This window comes from Protopterus annectens, chromosome 3.part1 (genome assembly GCF_019279795.1).
Source record: "Protopterus annectens isolate FY-2018-M chromosome 3.part1, PAN1.0, whole genome shotgun sequence".
Lineage (NCBI taxonomy): Eukaryota > Metazoa > Chordata > Ceratodontiformes > Protopteridae > Protopterus > Protopterus annectens.
This window is the reverse complement of record NC_056732.1, coordinates 217,405,014-217,430,579: the sequence shown is the minus strand read 5'-3', so window position 1 is coordinate 217,430,579 and position 25,566 is coordinate 217,405,014. Positions and strand designations below refer to the sequence as shown.

At 41.7% G+C, this 25,566-nt stretch overlaps 1 protein-coding gene across 1 annotated transcript in view; it reads left to right on the top strand.

Moving 5' to 3' along the window:
- The window catches only part of DNAJC13 (DnaJ heat shock protein family (Hsp40) member C13), a gene marked incomplete in the record, with an annotated part of 3,140,357 nt that overhangs the window by 1,982,926 nt on the left and 1,131,865 nt on the right, over positions 1 to 25,566 (top strand). The window contains 1 exon segment of the mRNA XM_044066722.1: positions 1,912 to 1,957. Coding sequence (XP_043922657.1) covers positions 1,912 to 1,957 — 46 coding nt within the window.

Below are 25,566 nucleotides of genomic sequence, written 5' to 3'. Positions count from 1 at the left end.
TCATCTCATCTCCCATCCTCCCTGAACCCACGGTCCCACCCTCGCATCCTGAGATTTGACAGCTTGGCTGGCTCCTTCCATGAGACCATCTCACTCGGTATCCTCATCACCGGTCCATAGCCATCCCTAGTGGAACCTTCCACTGTGCAGTATCATGAGGGATATCCGAGAGTATCTGGATGGGCGGTTTCTATTTGGTTGAAGATTCTCAAGTTTTGATCCTTTTTCAGCACCTATGTAGAGGCCTGTTGGATTTGTGATCACCTATTCTTTTTCCAGATCAATCATTAATCCCGCGATCAAGGTACATTTGACAGCCATCATGACCAAGGTCCCCTCATGGCGCTTCGACCTCATAAATTTTTTGAGCTAAAACCTTTCTTAAGAGAAGTCACCACCTTTGCCTCCCTTCCAAAGTGCCACCTTGGTCTGCATGCCCCTTCCCTCGAAGCCCTTACTGCAAGACCCTTCGACCCCTGCAGCATCTCTGCCAGAAGAGTGCCTTCATCACTCCCCTTCGAAGAGAAGAGCTATCACTGAACCATGAAGAGTGTCAAGACTCCTTCCTCTATCGTCAAAGCAGCCTTACCTTCTGAATTGAGGCCTAGGGTGTGTTTCTTCTCAAAGGTCTCTTTTTCAATCAATATCAATTCATCCTCAATATCAACCAATTCTTCAACTCTTTCGCAAACAAAGGAGAATACAAACTGCATTCCTTGATGTGTTTTTTTCCTTGTTATTTTATTTACAGAAACAGTGGCTGGTCACAGGCAATTCAGATCATTGCCTCCTTTAATCAGCTTGAAGTGCTGGTTATTAAATCAAAGCCACATCGAGGTGGATTGCTGTCACCATATCGAGGGCTTATGCTAATTGTACTCTGCGGGCTTAGGTAGGTTCTGCTAGATTCGGCTAGCAGGTCTTCTCTACAGCCGCCGCTCCACGTAAAGCCGTCAGCCGCCTTTGAGTCCGTGTGCAAAGATGCCTACTTGGCTTCCTCACTCACCCTTTACATTTTCATTATTTCTCATTATAAGTGTCAGACACCTTTAGATCTCGTTCAGTGGTGCCCGAAACATCCAGAAACATCCTTGATGGATCATTCGCCCAAGATTCAGGTAGCTTCCTTCTGTCCCACAGGTTTACAGAACAAATAGTCTGCCTACTACTTCATAGTTATAGGTTATGTACTCACTTCCATCTCCATCTAGTAGGTGACTTCATTTTGATGCACCCCTCCATCCTGACCCCTTATACATCCTATTTTATTTTTTGCTTTTGTTCTCAGTACAGTCAGTATAGTAAAACTCAATCTGAGGTCAGTCAGGGCTCAGGGCAAGTAGCAAGGTAGAGAGGGTAGAGGGAGGAGCGAGGAGCCCGGAGCCTGTTTTTGAAAATCCGGATCGATCCGAATCCGGATACTATACAGGTTGCATCAAAATGAGTGTACCTACATCGGATGGGAACGTATGGTGAGTACATAACTTCTAAATTTATGACATTTTAAACTTGAAAATAATAACATTTTCCTATATTATACTAGTTTATGGAGCTCTCAAAATTCACTGCTCTCAGTTGGCCATCTAGGCTCCACCCATGTAAAGCTGATTTTGATATTGGTTTTGAATGTTCTTTTATGATTTGTCTTTGAGTGGAAGTGTCTTTTTTTAACAAGTCTGGTTAAGAAAATTTTTGTTAAACCTTTCCGAATGTATTTTAGTTCTTGGCATCAAATAAATAGAATTGTTTGCAATGTTTAGTATTCCTGTAGGGACTCAGAGCCAAGGTAATGAAGAATAAACATTGTGTTACTGGAAGAGTTTTTTTTTTCTTTTGTATATTACCTACACTGGTTTGCAAAACATGTTTTGAGTATAAAAGCTGATGTGCATACATTTTTTTTCATTTTAGGTTTCTGAAGTACACTCATATGAAGCAGGCTTTCAGATCGGAAGAGGTCAGTTATAATAAAAAAAGAGACCTTATCTTACCTATTAAGTAAATTTAGGTGTCTAACATGAATTGCATGCTTTTGTGTTTATTTTGTCAAAGTATTAATTTTGTAATTTACAGAGCTGATATTTAAGCATCCTCTTCAGGGTTTCCTGAATAAGCAGTTCTTACCTTACAGCAAACATCTCTTGCCATCTGAGGGAGGTTTTCTGTAAGATGCCTTCAATAGTTCTCGTCCCATCAGAAGAAAGCCTTTAGTATGATGCAGTTTTTAGTTGGGATGACTTTCAGTATTGGTGACAAGTGCTGAGCAGTCCTGTGTAGCTCTTTCCCAGTCAGTTCTTTCTCTTAAAAAACATAACTTGTTCTTTGTCATTTTCATTGATGTCTGTCTTCAATTATTTTCACAGAATTTAAGGAGAAGAACCTTAAGATCTTCAGGTCCTTTATATGTGGAAGAAAGGAAGCTGGCTAGACCACAAAATGAAAATAAAAAATGCATCTGCTTGCCCAGCCCGTTGCATAGTGGATAACTGTGTCTCAGCTGCTCTAAGTTCAGTTAGTGGCAGAGGCTGTGAAAGGAAAGGGGCAGAGAAGGTTGAGTTCTCAAGGTGGATGCCAGAGTACTCATCTTGGAGTTTTGAGGGAGAGAGCTTCTATTTGCTGCCTTGTTGAGATAATTGGTCGGCAGCAGTAGGAGCCATGTGCTCTCAAATTGCATATTTCCAGGGAGAGTATGAAGTAGTGTGCTTATATACTCCCTGTTGAAGTAGCTATAGTGAATGTTGAACACCTGCTACAGGGAATAAATGCTGGGTAGGTCTGCCTGACCTGTTGCCTACTACCTAACTTTTGTCTCGAAGAAGGTGGGGAGCTGGTTTGCTTGAGACTAGCAAACAAGTTGGACTTTAGATTCTTGCTCAGGAAGGGATTAGGCTTAACCTGTACCTTGAATGGGGATTTTTGGGGAGCGTAGGTGCAGGGAATGAATGGATTATAGAACTGTCACCTTGCCAGGAGCTTGGTATTCCTCAGCATAAGGGGGATTGGTAAGCTTCCTCTGGTTCCCGTGTTCTAGTCCCTTAGGATGAATAAATGGATCATTTACTTTTGTATACTGCATGTTCTGTTAACAAGAGCAGAACTTGTTTACTGTATTATGTTTATGATGCAAACCTAATACTGAATTTCATGTTTGTGTTTGCATTGTATTTTAAATGTGATTTGATTTCCAGTTTATGCTTACCTTGTATTTTAGTGGTGTACAGCTGTTAAATTCTGCCTTTTGGTTTGGTTCGGGTCATGACTAAAAGGTTCTCTGGATCTGTCCGCCCACCTAACATAATACAAATAAATAAGGTAGAGGAGACAGTGGGATGGTTAATCAGATACTTGGGTACGTGTATCTTCACTTTGTTAGGTCTGAATATACAGCAGTCTCCTTTGAAATAAAATTGAAACCAGAGATCCCTTCCACCCAAGGTACCTGTAGAAATGTCTTTAATTCAAACTACCTACTCTTAAGTGATACATTGGCCAGCTTAAAATCTCCACCAAACCCAGTTAACTTCACTGAATATATGGAAAATTACACCACCACACTATAACGGTGTGTAAACAGCTGCAGCTGTACCCTATAGGAACAAGTGCAGGGCAAAGCCCAGAAACAAACCCACATGGAGGAACCATAATATCCACAAGCTTTATAACAAAAATAAAAGAATTTTGACCAAAAGTAAAAATAGTAATTCCCAGAATGTTAGAACACTTGTCACTGAAATAGGCAACTCAGGAGCTTAATAAAATCGATCAAAGCCAAGTTAGAGGCTAAAGTAACTACCCAAGCCAAAGACAGTCACAAGGCATTTTTAGTTATGTTTATAATCCCAAAATTAGAACGCAGCAATGTGCTGAGCTGATTGTAAATGTTACCTACAGTGAGGCTGAAGATGCAGCTAACATAGCTGATTGTAATTACACCCCTCTGTCTGTACCTAAAGTATACCTGGAACTGGCTCGCCTCCAGCTGTCACACAAGACCAAGTCCTGAAAGTGCCATCAAAAGCTAAAATACTGCATTGATGGGTCCTGACAATATCCCTGGATGCATTATAAGTAGCACTAAGCACGATTTAGTCACACCTAACAGCACTGTTCATTCTCAACCTTCATGCAGGTTTTGTACCATGTGAATGTAGAACAGCTACGGTCATTCCTCTGCATAAGGGAGGACCTTCCACAGACCCAGGCAATTACAGACACAGGTCTGACCAGCCTCATATGCAAAGCCATGGAAAGACTTGTCATGCAATTAATCATTTATCAAGGCCAGATCATGCTTACTCAGCCTGGTGTTTTTTTTTTTTTTTTTTGAAATGTCACCAAAGCAGTGGATGAAGGCAGAACAGTTCACACCACATACACTGACTTGGCCAAACACAATTCCCTACTCAGGCATAGAAGAAAAGCTAAGTATACTGAGAATAAACCTCAGTGTCACCCACTGGTTTGCCAACTGACTCAAAGGACATAGATGATCAAAATAAGGGAAAGTGACTTCCACAAAGACACCAGTAACGTCCCCAGGGTTTTGTGCTGGGACCTCTCATGTTTGTCATCTACTTACCTGAAGTAAAATCTAATACCAAAGGGCTCTGGCTGACTAATTTGCAGATGACTGCAACCTAGGAGCAGTCATTGAATTCCCAAATGACTTGGCCATCCTACAGGAAGGTTTGCCTCAAATAAACAACTGGTCAAAGTCATGGTCTGAAACTAAATGATACTGTGTCATCTGGAAAGGTATCTACCCCAGGGAACTACCACATTAACAATATGTCGCTAAAAGTTGACCCATTTGCTCAGGATTTGGCACTTGCTGGTGAGTTTTCTTGCCTTCAGAGAAGCAAAGCTCTTCAGTGAGTTTGTCGGAATTCACTGTACTGGCCAGATGATTTCAGCAGGTATTATGGCAAGATTAAAAACAATTGTTTGCAGAACTGAGATGACCAATAAACTAAAACTGTCATTGCACAAAAAAGGTTCCTTGAAAAGGAGAATATTTATTGTGTGTTCATTCTGTTAACTACAGAACTTCACTAGAACAGGTTACAGACCAATCTGTCCACTTAAAGTACAATCACATGCTAAAAAAAATCCACTTAAACAGGTAACTATAACAACATAAAATGCATAATATCAAGTAAAGTGGTAAAAATGCATCATTTTTTATTCTACAAATATTGATCAGCTAATTGAAATCAGGTTTATCTGCTACCAACAAAACTTTGCCAGCATATTTCTCTGATCTTCAGCAAATTGCTGTGATCATTCCATCTTTCATTACAATCATTGTGACACGCAAGAAAAAATACAAGACACACACACACACACACACACACACAAACATACCCTACATTTTTAGAGTTTGAGTTTTAAAAAGGAAGATGGGAATAAATTCCCTCTCTCCCCAACCTAAGAAAAAGTCAAACCAAACAAATAGTATAGGGTACAGCATTAGTCAGGCTTATTTTTAATAGTAACTCTCAAGCCACCAGAAACAACAGTTATCCGGCATCTACCAATCCCCATGGGTGCCAGTTAACTGTGAGTTTACTGTATTGCCATCTTTATTCTTGGCTGAATAGACATGTTTGCAAATTCTGTTTGAGAGCTTTTGTGTGGTTTTACACACAGCTCTCACAGCTGCTGCATCAGGCCATTATAATACTATGCAAAAACTGTTACAGGTATAGTGTTTTGATGCACCAAATTACATTTTGCAATGTGCTATGTTTGGTAGAGGATCTCCATCAGCAAAATGGGAATATCTGCACATTCCACAAGAGTAAGTCTGCAGTGGCTTATTAGAAACCGCTACAGAGTACAGGGTTGGGGGTTGGTATAATAGTTAAGGTATTCACCTTACAGATGCATGATACAGGGTTTGACTCTCACCTTTGAAGGAGAAATTGGCTAGGCTTAAAATGGGCCATGAGGGCAGCTAGGCTATAAACTTATAAAGAAATGTGTAGGTTTTCTTATTTTTCTAACAAGTGCTTTAAATTCTTTTGCTCCTTAATAACAAAGGTGGTCCTGATACTAAATAGTTTAACCAAATATTGGTTTCCCAAAATTGTTTTCCAGTTATTTGTTGGGATATTCTTAATCCTTATACCATCAGCTGACATACTTCAGTGCAGAACATTTTTTGTAATCATGACCATTGCTGGTTACGTTTGACTGGTAAAGTCATCAATTAGAGTTGGTTATAAAAAGATGTTCCTTTCAGATATTTCATAGCCATTTTAACAACTTTGTCCTAGAGGTTCCCACACTCCCGTATCACAGGTGATATTTGCAAGTGATTTTTAAAAGTTTTTTTTTTAAGCAGACCAATTGTTTTTTGCAGCCTGTTCTGATTGAAGTTCTAAATTTAAAAGACTGAAAGTGCTAACGTTTGAACAGTATAAGCAGAATAATGTTCAGGAGTAGGTATAGTGAAATTTAAGGCAGGAACTGGGCAATTTATATAATGTTTTAGTGAATGAAAATAGTTAAGAAAACCTTTAGGTAGTGCAGGGAAATAATAATGAAAATGTTATGACTTGCTTTCCTTTGTTACTGGATGTGTACCCATTTCACTTTTTAAAAAAGTCATGTTTTATAAAGGTGTTTAAAGTGCTTGCCTTACAAACACAAGCCACAGTTTTGAGTCTCACATAATTAGATTCTATTAGTATGAAATGCAAGGGCAGTTAGCCTAGTACTAAAATTAATTAAGGGTTGGGAGGGTGGCCTAATGGTTAAGGTGTTTGCCTTACAAACAGAAGGTACAGTGTTTGAATTGAATCTCACAGGGAGATTAGGCTAGGCTGGGCTCTCGCAAGGGCAGTTAGCTTAGTACTAACCTATGAACCTAAAAGGAAACCTCTAAAATAATAAATCCGTTGTATCCTTTTCATGATGCCTTTTTTCTGTGGCAAGAGTAGATGACCCGTTTTGCTCCATATGGAATGCCAATGCCAAGTACATTTTCTTTGAGCTTTACTGAAGCTACACTCAAAAGCTGTAGTGTCCACAAGCAGAGTCAGAAATGGTTTGAGAGTAATCTCTTGTGTTTGGATAAGATGTATTTAAAGACAGGGAATCCGATTCAACACCTTAATTGGAGTGCCTGTGTTAAAAACTGATAGAGCAGCTAATTTATGTAATTTGACATTTTCCACCTTGTGAATAATGTCAGTGACATCAGGGGCCTTTGGGTAAATCAGTGCCAGATCAAGCTGCATGTTTCCTAGCAAAAGCAGCCATCATCACAAAAGAAGGCCCCAACAGAAAGTTCAGAACAGAAGGTGCTCAAAGATATTGTTTTATAGCTCCCTTTCAGCTGTGAAGTATTTTGAATACTTTGAAGTTGTAGTTTGAAGATTTGATCATCAGAAAACGTATTTCATCACAAATAATAACAGATATATATTTTTTCCTTTTCCTGCTTATGAGGTGGGCATGCCCAATACAGTGGTGCCCTGGCTTTCAAAACTCTAAGCTCAATACTTGTCTCACTTGTTCAAGTTGTTTATTATTTGAATCAAACTCATTGCTTAAACTATGTCACGGGTTTTAGCTGCTTGACACTTTCTGGTTCCATTTTTCTTTTGGCCTGCAGCATCAAAACTGTTGATACATTGAGACATTCAGAACTGATGTGTTTGGTGATTCCACCTTTATTCTCCTGACACCTGATCCACATGACTGCTAGTAGCTGTGCTTTATCTAGATAATTAGCTTTTGGTGTTCCTGATTATAGTTTCTCTGAGATGTTTGTCATCTTGATCACTTCTGCAGTACCCTTAGCTACAGTGGATATAAAAAGTGTACAGACTCCTGTTAAAATGCCAGGTTTTTGTGATATAAAAAAGAGACCACAATAAATAATTTCAAAACTTTTCCCACCTTTAGTGTGACCTATAACCTGTACAATTCAATTGAAAAACAAATCTGTTGGAAAAAAAATATAAAAAATAAAAAAAAATACAATAAGCTGGTTGCATAAGTGTGCACACCCTTAAACTAATACTTTGTTGAAGCACCTTTTGATTTTTGTTGTCCTATCTCGCCTTCATTCTTTCTTGGGTTCAGAGCCAATCCTCTGCTCCGACTTGGCCGAATACACAGCTGGAAGTCTCAAACTTGGCTCGTAGCAAGGTAGACATCACATGATGCAGTGGTGCAACTCTCCAGATCTTGTTTGCTGCTAACATACTAATGAGGTGTAATATATATATATATCTGTATGTGTGTGTATGACCCCATGTCAAGGAGAAACAAACAGTCAAGGAGCTCATGTAAAGAGGAAAGATCACCACCAGGTTGGATGTGCTGTTCTTGGCCATGGCTAAGTTTTTTGTATTTTATATTTTACTAGCTTAAACTTTTAGGATTCGTGCATTAGTTAGTGTTTTGTGTGCTTAGTTAGATTTAGCATGTAGCTCAGTTATCTCCCTTTCTGCTGTTATGTGCTATTGTTTGGCCGTCATTTTTTCGCAGGCCTGTATTTGTATCCTGTAGTTAATTACTGTAGTGGTGCCTTTTTGGGATACCTGTAGTGTTGTTGTTTTTTTTTTGTCTACACTCTTAGTTAGCTAGTTTGTTACTTAACTCATTTAAATTAGAGAGCTAATGGCCCGTTTTAGTTAGAGGGCTTGTAGTGTTAGTGTGTTCTATCTTTTGTGTCTAGGTCTGTTTTAAGTTAGAGGTCCTAGTGCTCGTATTGAGTCGGAGCAAGTTAGTTTCTAATTATATTTCTAATTATATTTCTTAGATGTGCAGTGTTTGTTAGGTTAGTGTGTGTTTATATATCTAGCAGTGTACTGAGTTTATTTGCTATTTGTAAATCCTTTTGGGAACTTCTTTTCCTCCAAACATGTCTAAAGACACCTGGGAGAAAGATCATAAGCCTTCGGGCTTTAAAAGATGTCAAGAAATGTACACAGAAAATGTCAATTAGACGGACATGTCATTTATGTATATTGTCTCGGGGCTGTACATCCACAGGAGAATTGCACTTTCTGCCACTCTTTTAGTGCATGTGTGTTACAGGAGAGGAGAAACAAATTGATTAAGGGGCTCTTGAAACCAACCTTAGAGGAAGCTGTGCAGAATGCTTCTTCTAAGAGGGACAAACCATCTTAAAGGCCATCTCCTGTCTCTTAGGGTCAGTCTGAGCCCCCAGAAAAATTGTCAAAAATTTCTAAGCCATCTACCTCCTCGGCTCCACAGGCCTCGGAACCAACGGAGGTCATCATTATTGACAAGCCTGGTTCTTCGGCCCCAAGGTCTTAAGATACCTTGTCTCGGAGACGGTCCATTGATATTCCACCGGTCTTCCCTATCTTGAGATCTCCCATTTTGGAGAGATCTCATTCACCATCTCTATCTTCCAGGTCCACTAGGAGCCTGTCTGATGATGATGTGGAGCGGGTGGTGCACAGACTCTTGAAGTCGCCAATGCTAGCTAAATTGTTCTCTGCTCCGACCCATCAGGTCTCAGAGCCTTCCAAGACTCTTGCATCCATTGTTGTTCCTCCTCCGAGCCAAGCTGGATGCTGGTACTGCTTACTGTAGAACCATCACTTCCAGGACCCCCTTCGGAGGTTATGGAACAATATCTGCTCTGACACCCTCAGTGCTGTCTGTGATGTCTGGGAGCCGAGGCTCTCCATTCAGCCCTGGGGGGACGCTCGGACCCGAACTACTTCGGTTCCAAGCCTTCCCCTCGGTACATCGGCTCGGGTGAGCTGGGCTCCTACATAAGCCTCGGAGCCAGTCTCTCTGGGGCCAGGGGTGTCCTCTGTCTTCTCGGTACCGGAGATATCCTCGGAACTGGTGGGATCTGATTTCGAGCTGATGAGTGTGCTGTCCCCTGCTACAGCTCTACATAGGGATACCGGCATTCGTTCCCTCCAAGGCACTGGCTACTGTCTCGGCACCACCCCATCCACAGAACAGCAAAGGTTCAGAACCTCAGGATCTCCCATTGGGTGAACCCCTCTCTTCTGAGGCCTTCCCAGAATACCCTTCTGAGTCCCCTCGAAAGAGGACATGCAAGAGGAAGCATATAGACTCCCCTGATGAGTCCGTCACCTCAGACACTGACCTCGAGGAGTCAGAAGATTCCCTACAGTCGTCCTCTAATGCTATCTCATTTGCAGATATCCTGGAGATCCTAAAGCAGAGAGGCAGCTTGAAAACCATCACCCCTTCTGATGAGGAGTCTCTACCTGAAGGCGTTTGGATCTCAACCTTCAGACTCCTGAGTGTCTCCGCCTTTTGATGAACTAATGGACTTGGTCAGTCGAAAGGCATGAGAGTCACCTGACACTGTGGAACCAGTCCCTCTGAGGCCAAACAAGTTTTTGTCAGCCCCTACTGGAAAAGATTTTCTCAAAAAAGGTGTACCTGTAGGTGCTGTGGTGGTGGCAGCAGCCACCAAGAAGGAACTTTGAGGCATCCTCATCTGTTCATCCTCCGAACGATTCTCGAATGATGGACAGATATGGGAAGCATGTCTTTTCATCCGTGACTTTTACACTCCAATTGCTGATCTACCTCACACACTTTACAAGGCTGCAAAGAGATCTCTTGAAAGAGCTAGGAGATGTTCTACAAGGTTCATTAGCTGCGGGGGTGACTGTGAAAGTCTCCTCCCAGCTGTCCACCTTAAATTCTGTCATCTCCACCATGAGACTAATATCTTGTGCAGCGGATGGAGCGAGTAAGGCAGCGGGTTCAGGAGTCTCCTTGAGGAGACACCACTGGATGCGCTTGTGTAGTTTTGTGGAACCTTTTAAGTCTACCTTTACTAATGCCCCTTTTGATGGCTCCTCACTTTTTGGATCCAAAGTAAAAGACACACTCACCAGATGCAAGCAGGAAGGGAAGGGAAAACTCTCTCTGCTGATGGAGTGCGTTTTTCTGTACCTTCAAGACCTTCCCCTAAAGGTCAGAAGAGTGGAAAAATGTGGTTTAAAAGATCCCAGGGAGCTTTCCAAAATGCACAAGGTGAATCCTTCCCCAGGGGCAGAGGGGGAGGCAACAATGGTAGACGTCATCCTAGAGGCAGAGAGGGTCCGCAAAACCGTGATTAATTTCACGGATGTCCCTATCAGTGCTCCTGAAAGGAGGCCCATCTGCTCTACTCTGAAGGCAGTCAGGGGACATTTGTCTTTGTACCCAGAAGCCTGGCAAAGTATCAGAAAAGACAAGTGGGTACAAAGCATAATATCCAGAGAATATTCCATTCCCTTTTGCCACCCTGTCTCACAAATCAGAACAATCCCGGATGTTCCACCCAATCTAAAGGAGCAAGCAGGTATAGAAATCTAAAAGTTGCTGGACAAAAGTCATCCAAGAAGTCCCCACAGACCAAACAGGATTCAGAACTTAAGATTCTTTTTGGTGCCAAAAAGAACAGGGGACTGAAGACCCATATTGGATCTCAGCAAGTTAAACAAATCTGTCAAAAAGTCAAAATTCCAAATGGTGACACTGCAGTCAGTACTTCCTTCTTGGGGAAAGATGATTGGATGTGCTCAATAGACCTCCAAGATGCATACTACCACATAAAAATAAACAGACCATCAAGCAGTCACTTATACTTCCGGCTTTGAGCCAGTCATTATCAGTTCCGAGCTCTACCCTTTGGTCTCACTGCAGCCTGCAGAGTGTTCACCAAATGTATGGCAGTAGTAATGGCTCACTTGAGATGTCTTGGATTCCAAGTGTTTTCATATCTGGATGACTAGCTCTTATCTTCCACCACCAAGCATCTACTCCAACAGGCCAGGGATGTGACATTGGAAATCTGTGCTCAGTTAGGCATAACAGTCAATTTACAAAAATCTGCCTTGTTGCCCTGTCAACATATTACCTTCATAGGTGCAAACCTAGACACTGTTTCCATGATGGCACATCTTCCAGCCGACAGAATTTCAGCCCTCAGACAGCAAATTCTTCACCTTCTTCCAAAGGACAAGGTAAAGGCAAAGGTAGTTCTGAAACTTCTGGGGACAATGGCTTCAACCATAACACTAGTTCCTCTCGCCAGGATGCATATGAAAATCCTTCAGTGGCTACTATTCTCCCAGTGGTCGCTTCAAGAACTTCCTAAGTCCCACCTGATCAAAATAACGGAGTCATGCAAAAAGGACCTATGGTGGTGGATTCAGTCCAACCATGTGACTATCAGGGGACCCTTTATTCCACAACAACCTGTTGCTACAGTGACCACGGACACTTCCCAGACAGGGTTGTGGGGCATTATCTGGGAAGGACGGTCAAAGGTATATGGCAAGACCACGAGGCCCACTTGCATATCAGTGTTCTAGAGATGAGAGCAGTGCTTTTGGTGTTGCAAGCACTCCGCGACTCTCTTCCAATGGTGACAATTGCAATACAGTCAGACAATATGTTGGTAGTTTGGTACATAAACAAGGAGGAACCAGATCATAGCCACTTTGTCGTGAGGCTCTGAGAGTTTGGTAATGGGCAATTTTTTCCCAACGCTTTCTAGTCGCAACACACATCCCAGGGAAATCCAGCGTGATAGCCGACAAGCTCAGCAGGGCAATATTAATGCCTCACAAGTGGTCTCTGAACCAGAATATAACTGAAGAGATTTTCCGGAAATGGGGTCATCCTTGCTGCGATCTTTTTGCCACTCCCATGAATGCCAAGTGCAGCAGCTACTTTGCCTTAATTCCCCCTCTGGGGGAGACGCCGAGAGATGCACTTGTACATGATTGGCCCTTGGGACTTCTTTATGGCTTTCCCATTTCCCCTCATACCCAAAGTCATCCAGAAAACAAAATCCTTGGGAAGCGGGATGATTCTCATTGCCTCATATTGGCCTTGGCAGATTTGATTCCCCTTCCTCTGACCTCATCTTCAGGAGAAGCCATGGGCTCTGGACCCAGATCCTTCTGACACAAATGTCAGGAGCACTTCATCCTTCTCTCCACGCCATCAACTTGACAACATGGCTGCTCCACTTCCAATTTTAGTCAGGCTTCAGAATTTCACTCCTGCAGTCAAACACATATTGATGTCCTCTCATAAATTTCTACTAGAAAACTATATACTAGCAAGTGGAAAAGATTTTCTCACTGGGCCCAAAATAGAAATATTGACCCTTTTTCCGCACCTGTTCAGTCCATTTTAGAATTTCTGGCAGAACTCTTTCAGCAAGGCTTTGCTGCAGCAACTATTAGAGTCCAGCTGGCTGCGATTTTGAATTTCCACATTGGTGACCATTCTCCTAACTTAATGTCACATGGGTTGTGTAAAGCATTTTTAAAAGGCACTTCCTTATTGAGACCTCCTTTTAAGGAACCACTTTCTCCTTGGGGATTTAAATTTTGTCCTGTTTCAACTGACATTGCCACCAGTTGAGCCTTCTTCATCTTGTGACCTCAAATTTCTTTCCTGGAAGGCCATTTTTCTAGTAGCTGTAACATCTGCCAGAAGAGTCTCAGAGTTGCAAGCACTGTCAATCAGACATCCATATCTGATCTTTCATAAAGATAGGGTATCGTTACGAACTAATCCATCCTTTATACCTAAGGTTTGCTCTCAATCCAATATCAATCCATTGAGCTCCTGATGCTTTTTCCCCAACCATAGCAACAAGGCAGAGTATAAACTCCATCAACTGGATGTGCATAGACAGCTCAGATTCTATTTTCATAGAACTAAAGATTTCAGGAAATCTGATCAATTATTCATCAACTTCCTATAGGCAAAAAAGGGTATGCCAGTATCTAAAATCACCTTTTCAAATTGGCTCTCAAGTTGTATCACCTTTATCTATACCTCCAATAATAGAAACTTACCATTCAGAATTAGAGGTCACTCAACCAGAGCATTAGCTACATCCTCTGCTTTTCAGGCCAGAATGTCTATGGACAGTATTTGTGCTGCAACTACTTGGGCCAATCCTCCTATATTTATCAATTATTACAAAGTGGATTTGGCCTCCAGAGAAAGGGCCTCCGTTGGTTCCACTGTGCTTAAAGGTGTACTCTCGTGAGCCACCCAGGAAAAAGGTGCTAGGGACACTGTCCCATCCAAGTAAGAATGAAGGTGAGATATGACAACATAACATAAAGAAGTTATGTACTCACCGTAACGTTCCGTGTTTGTTGTCCATCTCATCATTCATTCTTACAACCCCATTCCTCCTTCCAAGAACTCCTAGTGGACCTGGTGGTGAGCTTTCCTTTTTATATGAGCTCCTTGACATGGGGCCATACACACACACACACACACATACATATATATATATATATATATATATTTATATGTATAGATATAGATATATATATATACACACACACACACACACACACACACACACACACACACACACACACGGTTTACTATCAAAATTGCGAACGGCACTACATCGACTGTCATATACTCGAACATGGAAGTTGAAATCGTATGTCAAGACAAAATAATCAATCTAGGAATGGTTTTAACATAGGTCGAGGTAGGGGAGATGTTTGTAGTTCGGAATACTACTGAACACCTAACTCGACCCTTGTTAAAACCATTCCTAGATGGATTATTTTGTCTTCGACATTACCGATTTCGGACTTCCATGTTCGAGTATATGACAGTCGACGTAGTGCCATTCGCAATTTTGATAGTAAACCCACACACACATATACATATATATATATATATATATATATATATATATATATATATGTGTGTATATATATATATATATATATATATATATATATATATATATATATATATATATGTTCACTACGTTAGACTTGACAGCTCGGAAGATCGACACTCAAAACACAGACGCCAGAAGAACGAAACCTCAAAAACACAAAAGTTCACATGCCCGACACACCACAATCCCGACACTTAACAAAACAAAAAGTTCACTGTTACACACAACACACACACACAACACAAGCACACCAACAACCTAAAAACCTACACTACACCTTACACAAAACTATCTATGCACTAACCTTAACCCAAACCCTAAGGTCCGACACTATCGCACTCTTACCTTACCCGCATCCTTAACCCTAAGTCCCTCACTATCACACACTTACCGGGTCGCGCTCACAAGTTACCCCTGTCGGTGTTTTCACTGTCGGGATTACGACTTGTTGGTCATCTGCTTCGTCGTTCTTCTGGTGTCGGTGTTTTGAGTGTCGATCTTCCGAGCTGTAGGTCTAACGTATGAAACCCAGATATATATATATATATATATATATATATATATATATGTATATATAGATATATATATATAAAAAACCTCATTAGTATGTTAGCAGCAAACAAGATTTGGAGAGTTGCACCACTGCATCATGGGATACCTACCTTGCCACGAGCCAAGTCTGAGACTTCCAGCTGTGTATTCGGCTGAGTCAGAGCCGAGGATCGGCTCTGAACCCAAGTAAGAATGAGTGGCGAGATGGACAACAAACATGTAACGTTATGGTGAGTACATGACTTCTTTTTTTTTTCTGTGAGTTTAAAAGTAATGTAAAGTAACTGAAAACATTTTTACTATGAAGAAGTTTATTTTTCTTTTCTAGAGCTTGCAGAGTGTGTTTTAAGTGTTTTTTACTGTGTTTTTTTTTGTCACAGAACTAGCTTTTGTGGACTAGTAGTGTTAATCAGCAGTTACTGTTTGTGTTCCCTGGAGAGAGCTACCATTTTGTCTTCACAATGGAGCAAACTACCAATTCCACCACTGGTCCTTCTTCCAGCCAAAAAAAGAAAAAGTTAAGCAAAACAGCCTTTGCCCACCACAGCAAGCTAGCAATTTACTTCAGCCACAGGTGGGTGGTTCTGCAGTGGCCATTTATTGTACCTCACATCACTTATCTTTTACCTGGGGTTCCTCTGGTGCAACACTTAGTCACTGTGGACCAGGGGTTAGCCGCGTCATCTGTGGCTGTTGTGGTCCCCTCAGTGGACAAAGGAGAGAGAGTCTTGTTGGTCCTCTGTAAAGGAAAGGGAAGGCTTCCCATTTGTATCAGAATGCTGTGCCCAACCATAAGGAAGCAGTTGATGAAATTAGTAACACAGTTAGCCCCATTTTCCTGTCAAAAAGAAACAGAAAACCAGGCATGTGTGTACTTCACCTCAAATTTATTTGGATTGGAATGGTTTACTGGATCTAACTCGGGGCTTAATTTAGGCTATTGGTCTGTCTTGTAAAGTAGATTCTGTTACAGAGGGATTCCTCTTCCTGAAGCGCTTCAACATTCTGTATCTGAACAGGAAGATGCAAGGATGGATATAGTCTTTTTTTTTCCCTTCAAATTTCTGATTCAAACTCTGATGATAACTCAGTGTCTGATTTCCCCCCTATGGGGGGGTTCTGTTTCTCTGAGACTGTTGCTAGGATGTGCCAGTGATTTCAGTGGGAGAAAACTAAGGTTTCTCTGTCCCTCAGAAAATGTTATGAGTTATTACAGAAGAATGCTGTCTGCTTTAGAGGATGTGTGTGTTACTGCTTTCATTTTACCTGATATTCAGGCAGATAGGCTGTATGGGGTTCAGTAGTGTCTCAAAGTTTTGTACACTATTCCCAAACCTGACCCAGCAGCTATAGCTTTAGCTGATCTCACTGCTGCTAAGCACTTAGTTGATTCCAATCCTACTCTTTCTGATAAGTATGGGAGAATTATTGATAGGTATTGGAAAAAAGTGTATACTTCTGCAGCTTAGAATTTCCGAATTTTGAATTGTCAAGCTTGTATGTTAAAGTTTATTCTGACATATTGTGAAAGTATGAGGAATGTGGTGTATCCGGTTTCATCTTGTAAGGAAAAATGTGCTTTAAATAACTTAGTTTCTTCTATTGCACAGGTCATTATTTATTGTTTGCAGTGTATGTATGATACTACTACATGGGGTATGGCCACTGGTGCTGTTTTATGGAGGTTTGCATGGCTGTATTCTCTGAACCTCCCCAGATTATGTTAAAAGTGAGATTTTAAATTCGCCCCTGGATAGAGAAATCCCCCCCCCCCCCCTGCTTCAGAGGTGATCAAAACGTAAGAGGAAAAGGGCAAGCTGATCTAGGGTATCTCTAAGATTTTCACCTCCTTTTCCAAATTATTCAAGAGATTTTCTCTCTCATCTAGTTTTGGCAAAAAACAGAATAAACATTCTCAACCAAATTCTGGTAAACAGACATTTAAGAAGAAATGGCATCGGGGTTCCAAAAGGAAGTCTCGAACCTCCCAAAAGTAAGGACAGTCCAGCACGTCTGACTATTCAAGAGACCTTGTGACCCTCTCCCACCCTGGCCCCTTTTTTCTTCGAGAAAGTCTGAATTTTCATTGTTCTTTTTGGCAACAGATTGCTTCAGATAAATATGTTCTGAAGTCATTCGTCAAGGTTACAGAAGGCAATGGGAGGAAATTCCACCTTTCCTGAGGGTCATTTCTCATCATCCAGTTGTTTCCACCTATTCTTTATCACATGCTATCCCAAGGAGTGATGGAACCAGTTCCTCTTTCCCAGGGTGGGAAAGGTTTTTATTCAGTGATGTTGCTAGTACCTGTGAAAAACCATGCTTGGTGATCAATTCTGGATCTTTCTTTCCAAAACTTATTTGTGATAGTGTTCAAATTCAAAATGATGTCCCTTCACAACCTGTTATCTCTTCCTTTTTCAAGTTTCCTGGTAACACCAGACAAAAGATGCTCATCACATCCCTGTTAATCCAGACATCAAATATTTCTTAAGGTTTGGGGTGCCTGGATCACATTATCAGTTCTCTGCATTACCCTTTGGACTAGTTACTGCACAAAATCATTGTCTATCTCCAGTTATAGTTCATTGCAGGCTACAGGGTGTGCACATTTTTTTCCATATTTAGATGACCTGCTTATCATTGTGGGGTCTTTTACAAAGTGTCAGGAATCTCTCTTGTGTGAGAGATCTCTTACACAAGCTTGTATTCCAAGAGAACATTCAAAAGTCTTTGACTCCCTCACACAGGATTGTGTTCTTGTGATGTCAACTAGACACCTCCAGTTAAAGAGCTTTTCTTCTACAGAAACAAAAATAGACTGTTAGGTCTGTTTTAAGGTTTTCCACTCAGAGTTTGGTCACACTGAGAAAATACCTCAAGATTTTGAGTCTCATGGCATCTTTGATTTTCATGATATCCTTAGCAAGTCTCCACATGAGAAGGATACAGTGGTATCCAAAATCTCTTTGGTGCCAGCATCAAAACCATTTATCTTTTCAAATCCCAGTTCATGGGTTTGTCAGAAGAATCTTTTGGTGGTGCCAACTGATGCCCTTAAAACCAGGTCTCCCCTTCTTCCCTCCCTCCTCCAAAGCAGTCAGTCATCACAGATTCTTTGGACTTTTTTTTGGGAGCAGTTTCAGGAAAGTTAAAAGTACAGGGGGTTTAGGATACCAAGGACAGATGCACGCACATGAAGATGTTTGCCCTGATCAAGGCACTCAACTCTCTGAACCATCTTAATTCCCTGGAACTTCAAGTAGTTACAGACCATACCACAGTCATGTGGTACATCAACAAACAAGGGGAAACCAGGTCATGCCCCTTTTGCAATCTAGCTATGTTAGCTTGGGATATAGCTTCACAGCACAGCCTCACTCTCCAAGCATATTACATTCAGTCAGAGCCAAATTGTATGCCAGATCCTCCCAAATGGAAACTTCATCAGAGGGATCTTCCAATAAATGATCCATCAGTGGGGAGTTCCCACAGTGGACATTTATTTTTTTGTTCCTAGCCATGTCCTTTCAAGGCTCAGCCTCCCTCTCTCTGCTGGCAAGAAAGCTCTGAAGGTATTCATACCCAAAGTTGTCTTTTAGTTAGCTCAGCTCAAGCTGCGTGATGGTTTGGGTGCATGGAAGGTGTCCTGAATCTTTGGAAGCTGACTGGCTGTTGTATCCTTGGCAGGATATAGCCCATATAGCTAAGGCTATTGCAGCAGTGACCATTCTGAACATCTACTGTTACGGTTAAGTTCAACTTGTACAACTGTACTCTCTTGGCCACTAACTGTGTTTTATTTGGCTAATTAGCTTTGGCTTGTTCTATGTTTTGTAGCATTAATGGTCTCAACTGCTTTTATGGCTTTACTTTATTGTCAGACCTTTGTTTGTAGCAGTGTTGGGAAGTTTGAGTGTTTTTGGTGAGGTAATGACCATATTTCATCCAGAATACTGCAGTATCATTCTTTGGCGCTGGTGACACTGCTCTTGGGGACTGTCATTTACTTTTATCAGTAAATCTTGTTCATTGGCAGCTGGGGTCTGTTCATGCATATGATGGATTGTAAACTGTTGGTGACTTGACGTAATGGTGGTCCAGGTTTGGCCAATAAACATTTCATCCCCAGACTAAGTGGCATCCCTTGTGGTTCTGAGTCTCCTGGCTACAGAGTACTTTTTACCACTGTTGCTGACTGTTGAGCTGCCTGCCAGATATAGAATTTTAGCTGAAGGACACCAGTTATGGACTTTATAACTGCTCCCATGCTCCATCTAATCTTGCTATAATTTGGCTTTTACAGAGCACGGGGTACATTACACTTGTTGAGTGATTTGTGACATTTACACACTTGAGACCTGGCCAGTTTTTGTTTTACTGGATTGGCTTACAAACTGTCGAATAGAGTGACTTTGCCTACCATATTCAACAGGTTTTGAACTGTTTGCTGTCCCTGATTTGGAGTGTTTGACTTTTGCTCAGATGGTTGTCATCTTCAGAAGACCTAGCCCCAGAAGTTACTTTTTTTGGATTGTCCCTATGCCACTTGGATGCTATATCCTTGATTCTGCTAATACTGCTTTTTTTTTCCATTACAGGTGCAATAAGTATAGAATGCATACAGAAGATCTAACTCAAGCTAAGTTTCCTAGTTAGCTGATACAAGTAGTACTCTACCTTAAAAAATCATTAGCTAATTTTCACAGATGATATAGCAAGTCCACACTTAATACTACTCAGCCTTTCATTAAGTTTCAGTTATATAGCCAAAGTCTTTTGTGACTTCCTTGTTACTGTGGAGACTGGTCATTAACCAGCTAGCCCTATACCCATCACAGTAGTCAGAGTAGGTCTCAACACCTTCACATCTGTTTCTTTTGTAATTGCATCACAAATGAGTCTTAGAATTTCAGTGACCCTTGCATTACAATACTGATTCATTCTTGTCGGTTATCTTTGAAGAAGGTGCCATCCTGTCTGAGAACTAGCTACTTCCTTTGTCCATTAACATATAGACAAACAAAAAAAATTTGCTAGGTGACATATTTATTGCAAAGCAACATGCCAGAACAGAAAGAAAAAAAAAAACGTACTAAAGGAGTACATTTTGTTTAATTCAGCCTGGCATAAGCATAGCCTTTTAGCCTGGGATCACCTCTGATTCACACGACCATTGAGCCAAAACAGATCCTGGATGGTTCTACCAATGAGTATCATGGGTACAGGAGCATCCCATGAGTTCCTCTTAATCTTCACTTTCTTTATTTGTGTTTGTTAATGGGTACCTCATCATTGTTTTATTTGTTGCGTTTCCCAGGTGAGTTATCTTGTCTAAGGTCTCCCTTCAGGGATGAACTGTATTGATTGCATAACCGAATCCCGCAGTGTAATCTGTAGAGTCTACATTAGATGGGAAGAAGTATTGCTAGATGATGCGATGTGCAGTGTGTTTTTTAAGGTTATACTTTGTCCTGATTACAGGTCTATTTGTGTGTTTCTTTTGGGTAGTCAGACAACTTGCATCTAAAAGTCTTGCAATTGGTAACTTGTTTTATTTCATATTTTGTTTGATCATGTGCTCTGAGAGCTCAGGAGGTTTAGGCGGAACTTAGAGTGTAAGTGGCACTGTAATGACAGCCTTGAACACAAACTTGCATCAAGCTCTCATTGAGATGAATTTCAGGAATCAGATTGCCTGTCCAGTGAGATCTCTGTTGCAGCAAGTAAGACAGCAACTTTGTTCCTTGTGTTGGATTGTATGTGCAGTCTGTCTTGTTTCTCCATGGAATGTTTTGTCTTTAGTCGACTGAGTTTTCTGGGAGGTACTTTGCTGCCACAATTGTACTCACTAGATTGTCATGACTATATACTATGTTCTGCTTTGAGCATTCTAAATTCAGTGGGAGTCAGCCCTACCTGTTGGTTGATACAAGTTTGCCATTCTTCACTGTGATGACCCTATCTTGTTGATTGCAAGCACGTGTACTACTTGTCTTTGTTTTGGGGCCTCCTATCTTGTTGATTGTGAGCTCCTTTACTACTTGTCTTTGTTTTGGGGCCCTTATCTGCTTATATTTGTCCTCACATCCTTAGGGGCCTTTGATCCATATCTTTTCCAGATTGCCACTTGAAGAGGGTGTTTTTCTCTTTAATTTAAGAGGCCTTGGTTACTCTTATCTTCAAGATGGCTAATTTAGACTCTTATGTGGATAATTACACATTCCCTCTCTCTGCAAGGTACTTAAGAAAGTAGTGTACATTCAGTTGTAATCCAGTGAAAGAGTTAATAACATCAGTGATCTTTCTCCAGTGTTAGAAATAAGGAAAATACTGAAATGGCTCTCAATGGAGGCTTCAATTATGGCCTAACTGTGAGATTGGTGCCACTATTCTTCTTGGCCCTTATTGATATCTCATTGACATTTGATGCAATGGATTGCTTTATTATATATATTTTTTGCTTTCCTGAGACTTGCTGAGGTATAGCTGGTGATGGCTTAGATTAGTAAGTCTTCCTGGGAGCATCCAGACAGAAATAACTGGAGTTGCACCTGCTTCCACTCTCTAGATTATACATTACCATGGGGGGGTTGGCATAATGGTTAAGGTTTTCACCTTATTAGACACACGGTATGAAATTTGATTCTGACCTTGGTTTATTGGCTCTGCTTTTTAGCCTAGTTTTTCCCTATGAACTCCAATCTTCATCACCTTCTGTTCACTGTATACTCTCTGTTGCTGGGAGACATTCACTTGTGAGGGTTATAGTGTTGCACTGATGATGATGCCTATCTTTTACCTCTTGTTCTGTCAAAATCAAGTGTCTGCATTAAACATATTAACAAATGACTCAGAATGTATCCAGGATTGGATAGTCAGTAATTGGCTCAAGTTTATCACATAAAAGGCAGCAACACTGATTGTACATGCATCTGTTTAGGGTTTTTGGTTTCCCAATCTTGTCTCCCAGGGGAGACCAGCTGAGATTCATGTTTTTTGGGTAATGTTTTACAATAGGTAGTTAACATATGATTAAATCTCAGCCGCCATCAGGTCTGCTTGTTTCCGCCTTTAGTATATTTCCTTGATTAAGCACTTTTTGTCTTCCTGCTGTAACACACACATTTGTCTCCTCCTAGGTCAGCTCCTGCATTGCTCTTTACCTAAGGCTTCCTGGCAGGTAACTTGTTTGCTTACAGCTAGTGGGGACTCCTCTGTCTGATTTACTGATTGTCAATTCTGTGTAGCAACATTCTATACCCGTTTTGCAGAACCTGCATTGGCTGCCTATTAAACAGTGTATGACATGCATAATTCTTATATTAGTCTACTTAGTCCTGCATGTCTTGGGTCCCTTTTACCTGCAGAAGCTTTGGTCCTGGTATAAGCTGACCAAATCACTGCTGCCAGTCTTTAAGGAACTGCTGGCAGTTCCCTGTTTTTGTCTGGAGTCATCAGGTAGCTAGGAATTTAGTTATCAAAGCTTTTGTATGTGGAATGTTCTACGTGTTATCTTGAGAGTATCCCCAACTTTTGCTGGATTCAAAAGTGATTTGTAAACACATCTTTTTGTGCTCACATGTACTTCATGTGAGTCTAGTTTGCAAACTTTATGGTTCCTATAACCAGCCTTCAACTTGTTTAGGATTAGTCATGCACTTGTAAAAGGGGGTCATCTTTGCTTTATGATTCGTGCATTTATTATATTAATGTGCACCTCTGCAGTTATTGCATACATTTTTTTTTATTTATTATGCTTCCACTCTTGCTGTTTGCTGTGAGTGTATTTGTTAATGTACTTCATTTGCACAGTACTTGCATACAGGCAGTTAAAGTTGAAGTTGGAAGTTCCAAAAACTGTTTCAAAAATAGAAAAAAATTGAAAATATAGGAGAGCACCCTGTTTCTGCAAAGTTGAAGGTCATTCTTTCTGTCCTTTGGGGGCGAGGTTTTTCTTTGTGTAGGAGTTCTAGGACTTGTTTAAAGACCTGCAGAAGAATAAACTGGTACTAACCGCCAAGGAGGGGAATTTTTGCGATACTGTGTCGTCTTCCCCTTCTAGGCCTGTCTGTTTTTTTTTGTTTGCTTTTTCTAGGCCTATCTGTTGTCCCAAGAAGTAGTAGTTTTCTGTCAGAATGAAAAGGGTCTCCATTTATTATTTGTCCATGAGTGGTCCCCAGCTTTCTGACGCCTTCCCCAGTTTTTTGCCCGAGGAGCTACCCAGAAAGAGAGTGTGCAAGAGGAAGCACATTGACTCCCAAGATGAGTCCCTCATATCTGACACCGACCTCGAGGAGTCAGAGGGGTCCCTTAAGTCATCTTCTGATGATATCTTGGAAATACTGAGACAGAGAGGCGACTGGCCATCTAAAACCCCTTCTGAGGAGGAGTCTGTGTTCCTGAAGGCCTTTGGATCCCAACCCTCCACCTCTTGGGTTTCTCCCTCATTCGAAGAGCTCCTGGACCTCGTTTGTCAAAAGGTGTGGGAAACTCCGGACACTGTGGAACCGGTCCCTAGGAGACCCAACAAGTTTTTGTCCACTTCCCCTGATAGAGAATTTCTTACAAAAGGTGTTCCAGTAGATGCCATGGTGGTGGCAGCAGCCACCAAGAAGGAACTTGCAGAAACTTCATATACAGTCCATCCCCCTAACAAGGAGTCCAGGGCTGTGAACAGGTATGGGAAGCGTGTGTTCTCTTCAGCGGCCTTTACACTGCGCTCGCTGAACTGCTTATCACATTTTACAAGGCTCCAAAGAGATCTCCTAAAGGAGTTGGGAGATTCTCTACAGGGTAACATTTCTGATGCTGTGGCTCAGATGTCTACCTTAAATTCTATTACCAACTCCTCCATGAGGTTGATCTCGTATGTAGCCAATGGAGCGAGCAGGGCTGCGGGTTCTGGAGTCTCTCTTAGGAGACACTCCTGGATGTGCCTGTGCAACTTCGCGGAGGCCTTCAAGTCTACCTTCACCAACGCGCCCTTTGACGGTTCATCCTTATTTGGAGCCAAGGTGAAGGATACTCTCACTAGGTGCAAGCAGGAAGGAAAAACCCTGTCTGCCGTGGGAGTCCATTTTTCCATGCCTTCTAGACCTTATCCCAAGGGCCAGAAAGGTGGAAAAATTTGGTTCAGAAAATTGCAAAGGTTTTTTCATGACGCACAGAGTAATTCCCCTTCCAGAGGCAGAGGGAGGGGGTGGGAATTCAGGTAGATGCCACCCTAGAGGCAGAGGAGGCCCGCGTAACCAGGGGGACCATGATTCCTTTCGAGGCTCTCCCTATCAGCACTCCTGATAGGAGGCCCGACTTTGCGTCTCTGAAGCCAGTCTATGGTCGCATTTGTCTATAACCAGAAGCCTTGCGAAACGTCACCCGAGACAAGTGGGTATTAGAGATCATCTCCAGAGGTTATCATATTCCCTTTCTTTCACCTCCCCCTCCAAACAAAAGAATCCCAGACGTTCCACCCAGTCAAAGGGATTCCGCAACCTTAGAATTTCAAAAGTTGCTGTTAAAAGGAGCCATCCAGCCTGTCCCCTCAGACCAAGTAGGATTAGGTACTTACTCCAGATTCTTTTTGGTGCCAAAAAGAACAGGGGACCTGAGACCCATTTTGGATCTCAGCCATTTGAACCTTCATGTAGAGAAGTCCAGCTTCCACATGGTCACGTTAGTCAGTTCTCCCGTTGTTAGGGAAAGATGTGTGGATGTGCTCCATCGACCTCAAGGATGCGTACTACCATATAAAAATGGACAGGGCATCCAGAAGTCACCTACACTTCCAGCTGGAAGCCAGTCTTTTTCAGTTTCGCGCCCTTCCCTTTGGTCTCACCACAGCCCCCAGGGTGTGCACCAAATGCATGGCAGTTTTAACGGCTCACTTGAGACGTCTGAGATTCCAAGTGTTTCCGTACCTGGACGACTGGCTCCTGTCTGCCACCACCAGGCATCTACTCTTACATACCAGGGACACCACTATTGCACTGTGCCAAAGTCTGGGAATCACCTTGAATTGGGAAAAGTCTGCATTGTTGCTCTCGCAGCGTGTTAACTTTATCGGCGCCGAATTAGACACAGTGCTCATGAGGATTTTCCTGCCAGAAGAGAGAATTCAGGTTTTACAGCAGCAAGTCTACGCTCTACTACCACACTGAAGAAGGTCAAGGCCAAGGCCAAAGTGATCCTCAAGTTGTTAGGGACCATGGCTGCCACGATTATGCTAGTCCCCCTTGCAAGACTTCACATGAGGATTCTTCAGTGGCTACTTTTTTCCCCAATGGTCTCTTCAGCACCTTCCACTCTCC